At 41.1% G+C, this 14,825-nt stretch overlaps 1 protein-coding gene across 1 annotated transcript in view; it reads left to right on the plus strand.

Moving 5' to 3' along the window:
* Positions 1 to 5,276, plus strand: part of HDA9 (histone deacetylase 9) — an 80,717-nt gene extending 75,441 nt beyond the window's left edge. Inside the window, exons 11-14 of the mRNA XM_087700658.1 lie at positions 3,314 to 3,387; positions 4,213 to 4,311; positions 4,778 to 4,844; positions 4,936 to 5,276. Coding sequence (XP_087556784.1) covers positions 3,314 to 3,387; positions 4,213 to 4,311; positions 4,778 to 4,844; positions 4,936 to 5,027 — 332 coding nt within the window. The 3' untranslated portion in view covers positions 5,028 to 5,276. The remainder of the gene's footprint in view (positions 1 to 3,313; positions 3,388 to 4,212; positions 4,312 to 4,777; positions 4,845 to 4,935) is intronic.
* Positions 5,277 to 14,825: the final 9,549 nt, after the last annotated feature.

The following is a 14,825-nucleotide window of genomic DNA, read 5'->3' on the forward strand; positions in this document are numbered from 1 at the left end:
GAGAGTTGAGAGCAGTAAAGTGAGAGAGTGAGCACAACACTTGATGTTCGGTACAAAAGACTAGTGTACCACTTTTAGGTTTTGAATATATATAAAGTACAACAAGTTGAGGGTGCGTTCACACTGAACACAGTAAAAGGCATGGTGAGCCTTTATTCCCGACATATTCTTCAATGAATAGGCAAAGGAAGTCCTTGCTAGTGCCTTTTTGGAGCGAGAGGGAGGTTACCCAGCACGTGCAAATTTATTCCAAGGTGGATTAAGATGCCTTTTGAATTTGACATGGAGTTCGAGGCCCTTATGGACAGCAAGGTCCTAGTTCTATTGGCTCTTCCCAAAGATCAAAAGCTTGATGGAGAAAGCTACAATGTTTGGTGAGTGATGATGGAGTCCATCTTGGAGTCTTGTGATCTGGCAGAGTTTGTCATTGAAGCCATTGACCATTCAATGGTCAAGGATTTTTGAACCCTTTCTCAAATTGAGAAATCATTGTTGGAGAAGGTCCACACACATTGGGACAAGTGGAATGGTCTCCTTCACTAGTTCCCATTCTTCTATCCAGCCGGTTCAGGATACATTGGGCTAGTGTTGTGGGTATTGACAGATTCAGTGGGAGAGCAATGCTTTGCTGATCGACATCTGGTTTCTACTTTCTACGTGGTGCAAGTGCTGTTTCATGGAGCAGCAAGAAGCCACTAGTAGTTGCCTTTTCTTCTGTGAAGGCTATTACTAAGTGGCATCTTCTACCACTTGTGAGACCGCGTGGCTTCGGTGGATTTTGGCTCGGTGGATTTTGGGTAAGCTTGGCTGTCCTCAGACCCAAGCTGCCACTCTATTCTGTGACAATGGGAGTCCCATAGCTCGTGTAGAACCTAGTGCATCACGTGTACTGCAAGATGGAAGACAACTTGGCGGACCTTTTCACCAAAGCTCTTCCTTAGGCTGTTCCTCCACAATATTCTAGATCCTTGAGACTTATCCCATGTTTGGGATCTAGGAGTGGGTGTTAGAGTATACACCTCTTGGATGGGGGGATGGGCTGGGCAGACAGTGGACACCAGATTGGGAAGTGCCATAAGTTCTGGCAGGGAGAACACTAGTGGGGGCAGTGGCCAGCTTTTGCAGCAGGCAGGGAAGGAGTTGGGCAGCATGGCTGCTCAAGGGCAGGGCACGGGCACCACAGTTGGTGTGCTTGCCACATGGCAAGGCTGACCAAGCCTACCTAGTCGGACCAGCCTGGGCTGGCCGACTGCATCATCTCCTTTCCTTTTTTCTTACCGATTTACGTCCCTGCATTAGCTGCAGTTCAGTAGTTCGTGGTGTACACATTTTGTGAGGTTCTCTGGCTGTCATACATGCACAGCCCCTTGTAGTCAGTTCTGCGGCCTGCCCTGTTTATTCAGCATTTTCAATGTTCCACTGTCCATTTCTCTCTCTTCTCTTCATGTTCAGCATCTTCGGTCGGTCAGTGCATATGCTTCCACATTGCTGCATTCTGGATCCTGCTGTGGGTCTTGAGGCGTGTCTCATCTTTGAAACAAAAAAGGGGCCTCCAGGGTAACTGAGCCACTAAAAGAGTACTTTAGTTTTTGATGGTTTTTTGATGCGAAGACTGAAATGATTGTGTTTTGTTTGTGCTCCAGTATAATTTTCTTTGCTTCTTCAAGATGATCTTTTGTTGTGGATCAGTGCATCAAAATATGCAGCAGAACATCACGCACCTAGTGTGTCAGAAAGAGATTGTTCTTGGGGAAGAAGATGATCATGACATCAAGCCCATGACTGGCAAGCACATTGTGCTTTCATTGGCTGGCTGCTCAAAAACGTGAAATAGTAGTGGAGAAGAACTGATTTTCATTTGGGGATGTGCTGATCTCCTTTTGGTGGGGTCCCCCGGGGGGTGGGTGGGAAAGAGGGCTGTGGTGGTTGTTACTGGTACATCTACTTTGTCTTACAGCCTATTATGAAGCTCTAAGACGAGTTAGTTAGATGCAATGTGTGTGTTGTGGCTAGTATGCTTAACTTTTATGATATAGAGCATGCACACAAATTTGAGAATGAAATATGTTTTTTGGAATGATCATTAAAAAATACCTAAGAGTTTAAGCCATCCATTTTTAAAGGTCAAAGCTAAAGTTGAACTTGTTACTTCCAACATCATGATCCTGTAATATTCAGAGTGAGAAGTTGAATTCACCTTCTTGACATCATGTTGTAACTTACTTTGATGCAATAAGAGGGCTAGGTAAGTTCCAACTAGTCATTGAGTTGTGGATTCATATATAGAATAAAGTGGAATGAAAAATAAGACTCTAGAGACTCTAGAAGGATGGGAAGTGCCTAAGCATCTCCCTTAACAGCCTAGAAATGGCTAGAAGAATGATCACTTGAACAGACAGAACAACGGTCACTTTTCTAAAAGAGGCACTCCTGTATGTATTGTACTAGTAAGATGGTACTGTACACGTACATAATGCTTCTGTATGTACAAAATGCCACTTTGCTCCAAAGTGCTGGGATATACTGTTGAATACTGCTGGCATTGAGGGGACATAGGCAACAACTGAAGGTTCATGGACTGGCAGTATATGGTGAGCAAGGGAGCAGGGCAGAGGTGAGAAACTGGATGGAATTGTGAGAAGGCAACCAAGGTTTTAATGGTGCTGCCAACCACGGTGGTAGCAGTGATACACAGCCAGATGATGATAATAGCAAGGTTTTGGTGGACCATTTTGACTGATAGTAGTTGGCGGCGGTCGGGCAAGGAGAATGGTTGGACAAAGATCAGGTACTGAGTAATACCAGCAAGTTCCATCAATAGTCATCAAAACTTATGAAAGCAGTGATTTCATGTTAGCTGCACTATCCACCTGTATTTTTTTGCTTCCCTCAACTTTTATCAATGTGGAAAATTGCATGGAAACAATTTACAAATAAGGGGTTTTCTACCTAATCGTGAGACTAAATTATCCTCTTGGGCATACAAGTTGAAACACATCCATACATCATATACCAAAGTTCGCGGAGTTTTTCTTGCAAATGATCTGTGTTATGCAGAATTCTCAAATGGCCATGTTTTTAATTGGCATGCCTTTTGTCAGGTTTTGGTGTCATGCTTCCACTTGCCTCCATTAGCTGTGTGCCTTTTGTGTGTTTTTGGTGTTAAGCTTCCAGCTGCCTCTTGTTCACTCTGAACATATGCTAGTTTTAATGATGTGACATTTCCTTTATTATGGATCTCTGTAGTGGAATAAACATTTATGCTATGTTTTTTCTTGTGCAGAGATATCTGACAAGGTGCATTTTTTTGCAGAGATACCTGACAATGATTATATCAATTATTTCAAGCCGGATTGCACCCTGAAGATAAATTCTGGAAACCATATGGTACAGTGTTTTGCTGATTCAATTTCGCTTGTCTGGATCAAGCATAATCTAGATATCTGTATATATTAGCTAGCCTCTTTGACATAGTGTTACATCAATAAATGGTCCTGTTCGAAGGGCAGCTGGTGTAAGGTTGACTTGAGGCAAGAGGAAAATGCAAAAAAGGGTTCTGAATGCCTCTTATCTATCCATCTGTCAGTGTCAAGGAATTTCTGGCATAAACTTGAAAAATTTGCAGTCACTTTTGACTCCTTACTCATACCTAATTCATCCTATATCTCTTGAGATAGAACGTGTGAAAGTTCCACTTGTTATATTTTGTTAAAACTCAGAACTTGCACTAGTGTTGGTTGTGAATAGGTTGATTCTTGTCAAAAGGGAAGCAGTGTAAAGCTGAGGCAAGGCAAGAGGGAAATCCGAAAAGGATATTTAATGGCTTCACTTATCCATTAGTCTGAGGGATTGTCCTTAGAGATATAGGAAGAGATGGTATCTCTTGGGATGAGGAAGACTGCAGACACTTTCAACTTTACACTCCAGAGTATTGTCACCTCTACTCATTTCATATCTATACCTTCTGAAGGCAGAAAATGTAGGACCGCCTTTAAAATTTTTTACCAAACAAAACACATGGTGCTAGTAATAGTCTCGGGTGCTATAAACTTTGTGTTTTGGCGGGAGGAAAATGTGAATTCCCTTTAATAAGTCAGATGAAACACCTTCATGAAGAGTTCCTGTAGTTATGGAGCTCTTTATTGGAATGTTTCTCTTAACATCAACTAGAGTACTTCTGCTTACTGAGACACGTTTGTATTCCTTTTTCAGGAGAACTTAAACAGTAAGCAATACCTGGGGACAATCAAAATGCAGGTGTTGGAAAACATGCGCCATTTACAACACGCTCCCGGTGTCCAAATGCATGAGGTAAGTATTGACATAAAGTCTGCATTTCTTCTTTTGAAAATCATAAGTTAAACTTCCTCTGTTTGAGTGCGATTTTCTTGTCCCAAATAAATATAGAAAGCTTATATCTCACCAGCTTATAGGTGATGGAGGAGCGAAACTACTCTGGCTGTATCTTGTGCATGTTTTTGCAGTGCTTCTTAACTGTGGCACATTGTACAAATGCCTTGCTTGTTAAAATCAAAGAAGACCCTGAAAAGGATGTCATTTCCAAGGTCTTCAGATTTTTATTTTTTAATAATGCACTATATCTATAGTCAAGTATGTTGTTTGTTGATAAGATCCCCCCTTTTGACCCTGTTCATCTTCCCCTAAAGAGCTCAGGTTTCATTGCCCTCTCCCATTCTCATGTTACAGTGTTCTCAATAGCTTGTTCAGTGCACTGAAGATAGCCTCAGGAATAGTAACCATGTTTCTGTTCTGACAGGTTCCTCCTGATTTCTACCTACCAGATATTGATGAAGATGAAATCAATTTAGATGAACGCATTGACCGTAAGGATATGGTTATATTCCAACTAGCATATATATTTGGATTATGAACACATGAGCTAGATTCTAAGACTTACACATCCTATCTGAGCAGAGCATACACAAGACAAACATATTCAGCGTGATGACGAGTTTTATGATGGTGACAATGATAATGATCATGATATGGAAGACGGTGGCCCCTAATATGGAATTGCTCACTTGGATTTATATTTACTTGCTGTTTTTGGCCTGGTGCTAACCAAGCATGCTTGGTTGATTGTAAAGTATGTGTACCATAGTAGATGCTCTTTTATTTTATTGACAGGGTCCCCTTCCTTTGCTGGGTTATCCAACAATATGCCAACCGAGATCAATGTAATTTAGAAACCATGCCAGCTCCTTGACCCATGTACAACTAACTCGGCAACTGTATTTATTTCTTTTGAATTCTCTCGTGTATATGTCTCATTCACAAAGGTGTAGATTTTCTGAGTCATTCCACTGCTTCAAATATATAAACTTTATGCTAGATACATACATGTCTATGCAAGACTGCAAGGTCCAAAGAACGTATACTTAGCAAATTTTGATTTGCATACAATTGTGCAATGAATCCTGAATCCGATTTGCAGGTTCACAATGATAGAAACCTAGAATAGTGCGACATTCAATGCTGGTGATGTTGTCACCAGGTGTCCAGAACAATGATCAAAGGTATCTTGTTTTGGTATAAGAGATCTCTTGTAATACCTTGTGTTTCCTTAATGCCATCTACTTGGGATCTCTCCTATGCAAACATGAAGTGCAGGTCTGGTGCTTGGTTTGTCTTACTCGCTTGTATTTCTTGGTGGATCCTGTTATTACGTCTTTGAATGCAATCTGGATGTTCTCCCTCAATATTCTCCTCTTAAGTTGAAAAACATGTGCATGTGCACAGACACAGACACAAGGGGGTTCGATAGGTTAGTTCCGTGGTGTTTCATCAAGCAAGTGAAAAATTAAGCAACTTTTAACTTTGGAAACATAGAATATAAAATTTGAAGCAGCAAAAGCAACCAAAATGTTATAAGGGATGATTTAAACTCATACCATCACAACTCAAAGCACAAGTGGGTGAAATGCCAAAGATGAAGATAGCTCAAAAAATGGGTAGTAAATTGAGAGAACCAAATGCATTATAGAGACCTCTAGAAAGCCAAAGTAGAGAGTTGCTCCAGGGCATTGTTTATTAACTTTTACAGCTGAAGAGCAAGTATTTTCTTATGTCATTGTCATCCCATACTGGATGTTACTTAAAAATCTTGATGTGTGTCGCTATGTTTTATGGGGCATTGATGCCTCTTAAAACATACTATGCAACTCTCTCACAAGCCCAAGTGTGTGCACACACATATAGGTAGACAAGTATTTGGAATTGTGTAGGGTAGAGATTCACACACACACAAAAGTATTTACAAGTGCGGACAAGGTATCATGCACAACCTCTCCATATCTTTTTATGTATAATGTTCCTTCAGTGCTTTTCTAGTTGGTCATTGTAATTCACGGTTCCATGCTGTTTTCCTTGCTATTGTACACCATGTATTGCTTTACTTTGGGCAATATATGACATTTCTCATGTATAAACATGTATCTTGTAAGGAATTGTTTCTCTTTTAATCTTAGTATGTGACACCATTGCTTTGTTGTAACACACCGACACACACAAATGCATATAAGTATTTGCGAGTGTATAGTTTAGAGATTTGAACTCCTCTATGTAGGCACCTTGTCAAGGTGTTGACTTTAAAACATGATGGTTTTGGTAAGCCTATAGAGGCTTGCAAGGCTCTAACTCCACCTATTGGGATTGAGGGGAATAATTAGTATTGAGATTGACAACTCATCGTTCCAAGCCAAAGATACATGACATTTGGAGCGTGATGAGTATGTCTAGTAGGATTAGGAAAAATATGGAGAAAGTTCTTTCAAGCTATTGCTTCTCGGGTTCAAGGGGGTCCTCCAACCAAGAGGGATTGCTCACAAATGTGTATGCTTTGAAAGGAGCTTATACAATCTGGTAATCAGCTTTTGATTGGGGAATCACAAAAGTGTTTGACCATAACAAAGGAATTGAATTTTATGGAGAAAGTTCTTTCAAGCTATTGCTTCTTGGGTTCAAGGGGGTCCTCCAACCAAGAGGGATTGCTCACAAAGGTGTATGCTTTGAAAGGAGCTTATACAATTTGGTAATCAGCTTTTGATTGGGGAATCACAAAAGAGTTTGACCATAACAAAGGAATTGAATTGAGGTTGAGCATGAGTTCAAAGTTGGAGAAGAGGAGCTTAGACAATGAGCAAGAGTTCGAAGTTGGAGAAGGGGAGCTTATATAATTTGGGAATCGGCGTATGATTGGAGAATTACAAGAGAGTTTGACCATAACAAAGGAAGTGAATGAGGTCACATGAGTTGGACAATGAGCAAGAGTGCAAAGTTTGCGAAGGGAAACCAGTTGCACACAACATTAAAAAAAGGGTATGGGCTGTGCCCAAATACAAATATCGAATAATGAAAAATTTAACCGAGTGTCTATGTACATATAATACATTAAATGCTTTGTTAAGTACTTTAATAAATAGTCTAAATACAAATATCGAATAATGAAAAATTTAGTCGAGTGTTTGCACATGTAATATAATAAATGTTTTGTCAAGTGCTTTAATAAATAAGCACGCTGAAATAATTATTAGTGTCACGTCTTAAGTGATAAGGTGCACCCCATAAAAAATAGTAATATGTCTAGGCATTTGGATTTAAGCTATTGCTTAGTGCTACCCAATGCTACCACTGTCTACTCTACATATCAACTGAAGCATTCACAAATGTTAGAAAATAATTAAATAAAATCCAATAAAAGTGAATACCTAACAGTCTTCAGCTACAAAATAATTAAATAGGTTGGAACTATGTACTAACCTTAACTTAATTCGAGTGCGTACTTAAACTCGTAAACGTCCATTAATTTAATATGTATTTTACGGAATCGTCCGTTATGGAATCACCCATGTGTACATTAAACTAATTTGACACCCAAAAAGGACAGGCGTCCCCGTCAGCTTCTTACACAAGTACACCTTGTGTACGAGCCTTGGCCAATAAATAGTTTTATGGAATCCATCGTGAAATATGTCTCCTGGCATCAGCAAGTCACCCCCATGACCGACACAACTTGTGTAGGGAGAAGGGGGAGGGAAGGGATTTGTAAAAATCTCAAATTCCCTTAGTATCCATATAACACGAGGGGAAGGGTGTCTAGGGATGTAGAATCTCAAGCCCCTCAAACCCATACAATGCAAAGGAGAGCCATAAAAATATTGATGCCCCCTCCTCACATTGTGCGGGACTCACACAATGTGTATGTGTGCGGGGGGGAAGGGGGGAAGGGAGGGAGAGGGGATTTACAAAATCTTGATGCTCGTCTTGTGTTGTGGAGGTCACCCTCGGGACCCACAACATGAGGAAGAGGGGGATTGCAAAACCTTGAGGCTTCCCCTCACATTGTGTGGTTATCCAAAGGGACCAACACAATGCAAGGGGGATGCAAAAACAGCAAGGCCATTCCCTCACATAGTAGAGGTCACCAAGGGGAACCCACACAATGTGAGTGGAGTTGATGCAAGGGCCACCCACATAATGTGAGGGGAGTTGATGCAAAATGTTAAATCCAAATCCCCCCTCCCCCCTACATTGCGCAAGTCACGTAGGGGTCCCATGCAATATGGAAGGGGGAGATCTTGTGGCTCTCCCCCTCACATTGTGTAGACCTACACAATGTGAGACATTGTGTAGACCTACACAATGTGAGGGACTGGCCTCTAAAAATCTAGATGAGCCATCTTGCATTGCAAGGGTTCTTACAAGGTGACTCGCACAATGCGATGGAAGGACCTCCATATTTTCAAAGGGTAGTGCCTCACGTTGTACGGATCTGAGACTGCCATAATGAAAATCGATGAAATAAAAATTAGGACAGTGATTGCACCTAATGACAGAAGGAAAACCTTCAATCATTTGATAGAGAGTGTGTGTGGATGCACATCACAAGCCAAGAAGCAAGTGTGATGGCCCATGGCCCTTGGAATCCCCCACAAGACATGCCTACGATCCCTTGGGGAGGCATCTCGCAAGACCACGACATGCCATATCACAACACCGTTTCCCAACTTGACATGCACTCATCGTGCACTCAACGTGTATACCTCAACATGACACGACACCAAAGTTTGCAGAACGGCCTATCTTAAGGGCAAAGCTCATATTCATGAAGGGGGACTATGTACATCACAAGCCAAAGGCATAGAGCATCTTGATTCGCAGGTGAGGGCTAGCACTATCAACATGCATCCAAGCACAACTCGACGTTGTGGGGTGAAAAGTGGATCTACCACCCATTAGTTCGAGCATTTATAGCCTTGGGTATTCCACATGTGGTAGATACATGCATTGTCAAAAGCAATGGGGCTTACTAGCCAAAGTCCCCTTGGCACCCTCACCTCCTACCCAAGGGATCCCTATGGAGAGACCTCTTGTATCTAGGGTCAATACTATCCTCTAGCATGGTCAAACAGCCCCTTAGCGAAGGGCTCTTGCCATTAACCTTAATGGAGGTTTAGACAAAGGTAGAAGAGATAAACACACTTCTTATCTATAATCGTGATGAAAAACCCTCAACTTTTGTTTATCCATCCCTTAGTATTTCCAAGATTATAAAGCCTTAAATATGTTAAGTGCAGCAACTCTAAATCCTAAAGTAGTGTAGAAGTGTTCTTTTTTCAACCCTTTCACCAATACCTTCAATACTTCAAAATTGAATGTTGAGTACATAGTCATAGTCCCACATCAACATCACTTAAGAAACTTCCTTTGTCATTGGTACAACAAAAATGCACGTGATTGAGAGCAGCATCCCATAAAGTCATCCGAGTGTATATACCATAACATTCTCTTGTAACGAAGGTTCAAAGGCTCTTCAAGCTTTCATGCATGAAAAGGAACTTAAGAGTGTCACTCATATTTCCAATCAATGCATACGATAACTCCTCGGTTCCCATGCTATGATAATACCATTTGTAACCATAAGCTCTTCCCACAAGCATGATTCTAGCTCTTCTATGAACACATTAATAACCAAGCAAAACTTCTTTCTTCATAATCATGTTCTCTAGTTGCAGACAGCCACATACGGTTAACCGTAAAGCACGTCCACTCCTATTTCATTGCAGCCAATTAAATCCATACGGATAATTTCTTACTCTCATGAATCGACCTTCTTCACTGTTGCACCATATTGGCATGATATCCGCTCAGTATAAACTTCAGCAAGACCTCGTCTACTATGCCACTCTTTCCATGTCTTTGATTTTCCTACGTAGAAATTGCAAGAGCTACAAACAATTACAAAGCTCTAATCACACCTAATTTGAACTCATTTAATAGATCAGATCTCCCACCGTAGTAAGCTTTGTGGAAAGTCATGGCGGCCTGATGCAACTAGTATTTTAGATGATGGAGGACATTCTTCACTGGTCTTCCCTTCACGTGACTACAGCGCCCTTTTTTGTTATCTTCATCTTAATGTAAGACCCTACGTGTTGCAGTCGCCACCTCTCCCAAAGACTCATCACCAGCTACAGTTTTGATCAGAGAGGTCGCTTCCTCACAATCGCCCCCCTCTGTGTTAGAACTTCGGTTGATTTCATAATAAAGACACGTTCACACTCGCACATTAGTTAGTTCCAACACTCCCCCTTAATGGGTGAAGTGTGAACAACCGTTTTATTATGCATGGACAAAACAGATGCACCCCATTTCCCTTTAAGAGGATCATGGTGCTTCTCAACCTAAAACTACATGCTATAAAAATTTTACAAGCATGAAATGCATTTATCTTGGATCTAGAGTTGCATCGATCATTAGCCACATAATAAGCTTTGTCTTCATTTTGATGCCTACATCCACATCTTGATATATCCATAACTGAGTTTGCATTTCTTGATCTTGAACTTGACCATTACTCCCCCCTCAAGAGAAAGAAATGTAGCAATGCAATGATTGAGTTTGCCTTCATAGAAATCGGATCAGCATCATAATCACTAGAAACATAATCAACCCTTTCAGCAATATCCATGTAGTCACGCTTCAATGTGACCTTGGCTTGATAATCAACTTTAGAATCTGCATGTTGTTTGTCATCATCTTCATATTCACCCAAAACAAGTGCTCGCTGATAATCCCACGAATCAGCAGCATCCACAATAGTTCCGCCTTGAAATAGGCCACGACCAATCACTTGCAAATCACCATCACCATCAGGGGCACAAACGAATCCATCTCTAGGATCACCATGCATAGCTGGAGCCTGCTTTCTTTCTGCATTACCTTGACCTTGGGGAGGAGCATGGGCAGTAGCCTCTTTAAACATGATATGCATAGATCTGTGATCAATCTTGTGATATGCTCGAACGAGTTGCAAAACATGTTTGACAGCAGTAGATTTACCAACAGCATTGTCACCTTGGAGAAGATCATTTGTATAATTTGCATCCCGAATATGGGCTGCAAGATGCTGATCATTGGCATCACAAGGACCAAGACCACCATATCCAACATCTGAAGTCGGATCATCTGTTGCATATTCACCTTGATCAGGCTGAGAGTGATGTCGAGTACATCGTATGGAAGCAAAATCATGAAAGTCATGCATTCCAGCATCTCTGCCCGTGCACAGACAACAAATCGAAGTAGTATCCAGGCTGGAAGGATGATGTGTCATCCATTTATCTTTGAAGGTAACACCAAGGCAATCGATCCCAAGTAGTCCAACAGACTTTACCGCAGGAACAAGCCCGATAATGTTTAATACCCCCAAGGGCGTCAAGATTAGGCAGATGCGAATGATAGACAAAGAAAGCTTTCGAGGTAGGTCCCTGTGTCGCAGAGATATGGCCGATATTAGGATCTAAATTTGGGACCTCAATTGGTGCTGTTGTGGGAGAGTGCTGATGACGCCCAATCTGGGCTACTAACCCAAAACAAGGTGTGGAAGAAATCATGGCGGGCAGAATGCAAAATTGCATGAGAGCCTGCTTGTTTAGAGGAAGCAGTGTACCCAACAGGCAGAGAAAAAATGGGCTAGAGGAAGAGCCACCGGGGTCAAAAACCTTGGAAAAAATGTCACCCAGCAAGAATGATGAGCCGCCTTGTCTGTCAAGTGGAAATCTTTGTCCACTGGTTGCCACCGATGCGATCTTACATCCAGAAATGTTCATGCCGATCATGTCCTCCAGTCCAGGTAGGAACACCTTTGATTGGACTCCAACAGGAAGGTTGGGCAGTGAAGGGAGAAGAAAGATGAAATTCTTACCTTCTATGATTGGTAGAGGAGAATTTGCAGCGAACGTTTGGCAGGCTGCAGGGATAGCATAGCGCGTGTGGCGCTCTTCATCAATTGTAATGTCTCCAGATTTTGGATCACTTAATGAGGGTTTTTCCTCGTGCAACTTAGAGGATATCTGTAATTCATCTTGGTTGAAAACAGAGATGAGGGGCTGAGAGGGTGCATGTTGAGTAGTCGCATCTTGGCCGATTTGCAGGTCGAAGGTTTTTGCAACAAAAATTTTATGAACTGGCTTAGAGGATGATTCCGCTTCATCTTGGCAAGGGGCAGATGTGTCACCACACACAGGGTTTTGTCCTGTATAAAATCTCTCAAACAGAGTGACGGTGCTTGCAGGGCAGAGAGGCGCACCCACAGGGGATTTTCTGACCTGATGATACCATGTGAAAAGTAGAGAAAGCTGCATTTCTACAGTTATTACAGAGAGACAGAAACATTGCTCAGAATTGGTCATTATTCATAATGGGAGAGATACAAGTAAATAGGTGCAGACGGCATGTGTCCCTTCACATTGTCAAGAATCGCGTGGTGGGGGGACTTGCTTGAGTTGCGGTGCCAAACACACACTGTATACACAAGAGGAAGCTCACTCAAGAACACAAGAAGAGAGATGGATGCCAAAACGTTTTCTTGCTGGTTTCTTCTTCTTCTTCCACACACTATATAATGTACAAAAAGTATAGATAAGATACAACATAAAGGAAAGTGGCCTACTAAGTCAAACAATGCATAACCGACTACACTAATCGACTGGCGCTATGTCTTTGCCAGCTGCTGTAGGTAGATGTAACAAACTAAATATAATAAGTGATAAGTCAGTGGCCATGTGAGTATTATAATGACCACCAACGTGCTAAGTGTAGACGTGCGGACCAATCTAGCCAGGCGGTCCATCATTAATGTCTGCATGCGTTGAGCTTGCCATCTCAACACACATGCAACTGTTCATAATAAAGACACGTTCACACTCGCACATTAGTTAGTTCCAACATGTGCTACCTCAGGCTTTGGTTGATCCACTTCTCCACATGTCGTGCTACCTATCTTCTTCTGCATGCTTGTTTTCAATCGCAATTGATAAAAGGCACATTACCTTATCGCTCTACAGCTCATCACTTCAAACAAAGATGCCAACCACCAACATACACTAATAATGCATGACCTCTCACTATCATATAGCCCTTCACAATTAAATCTATGAATTGGATAGGTCCACCAAGATCATTTAATGGCAAAAAAAAAATCCCATTGCGATATCATGAATCCAATAGCCTTGCCTACATAAACCCTTTTCATATTTTCCCATCATCGTGTACATTAAAGCATTTGCGCCCGCCTCAAGAAATTGCAAAGGAACACTCTCCCTAGTATATATCTCTAATTTATGTAGTGCTAGCACATCACTTGCAAATGCATCTTCTCTACCTTGCTTGTTTGGAGTGACCATTTGCACTCTGAGCACTCTCTGAAATCATATTTTTCTTTTGCATCCTCAAGTTTCATAACATCGCCCCTCTTTTGCACAATAGCATTGGGCATGCTTCATCATCACATCATCGTTAGGCACATTTCCAATAACATTAGAAGACAATGGATCTACATTATCAGCCATAGCATTTTTAACATCCTCCCTGATATCAATCAAGGCATTTGTGTTGTAAATACCATCCTGCATATTGGATGACATGGCGGCATCCTCAATCAAAATCTCAGCATCTACATGACTATCGAGCACCATGCCTATTTCTACAATCATAGGCAATACATCTATAGCTAGCGCATCCATAGACAAAATCTATGCATCATTAGTTATTGCTATCCCTATGTCCACATCCTCATTATCCTCTATCTCTTCAACATCTAATGATGAAAGCTCAGATAATCCAATAGTCAAGTCATGATTTTACATGCAAACCTTGGCTTTTTAGGCACGCTTACATTCTTCCGAGACTTTGAGAGCATGCTTGTGTTTATCCCAAGTTATTCCATACATCCATTGTATCTCTTGAACTTCTTCTTTGACCTCGCTTTCATCAATGCATTCAAAATATTCAATCCTATAATCCTCTGGGATATCAAACTGTTGCGTTCTTTCATAAAAAACTCTAAGATAATTAGCTATATCCTGCCCATTAAATAGACCCACTTCTTGTACAATCAATTGAAGTGCTTTCATTTCCAAATCCTACATCTACTCAGGTTGTTGCTAGGTCATTTCATGTTTTTGCATATTTATGACTTGATGTGGTAATTGCATTTGTATTGCCTCCATAAAGATTTGAGTTGCCCATATCCTTGAATCCATATCCAAATCTTTACACTTAGTTGTTTGTATACATTCTTTTAATTGCTACATCTGTTGCATGTGAATACCCCTGATAAAGTCCTTGTTAGCTTCATGATCTTTGTAGTTTCTCATTTTGCAACAATCTTGACATGGCTTTCACATCAGGTTCACTACTAATTTCAATAAAGGGGAGAGAGAAAGGTGGAAGAGAAGAACACACTTCTTATTTGTAATTACAATTAAAACCCCTTAACTTTTGTTGACTCAACCCTTGGTATT

Source organism: Lygodium microphyllum, chromosome 19 (genome assembly GCF_053477565.2).
Source record: "Lygodium microphyllum isolate KBCC chromosome 19, Lygodium_microphyllum_v1.1.10, whole genome shotgun sequence".
In the NCBI taxonomy this organism is placed as follows: domain Eukaryota; kingdom Viridiplantae; phylum Streptophyta; class Polypodiopsida; order Schizaeales; family Lygodiaceae; genus Lygodium; species Lygodium microphyllum.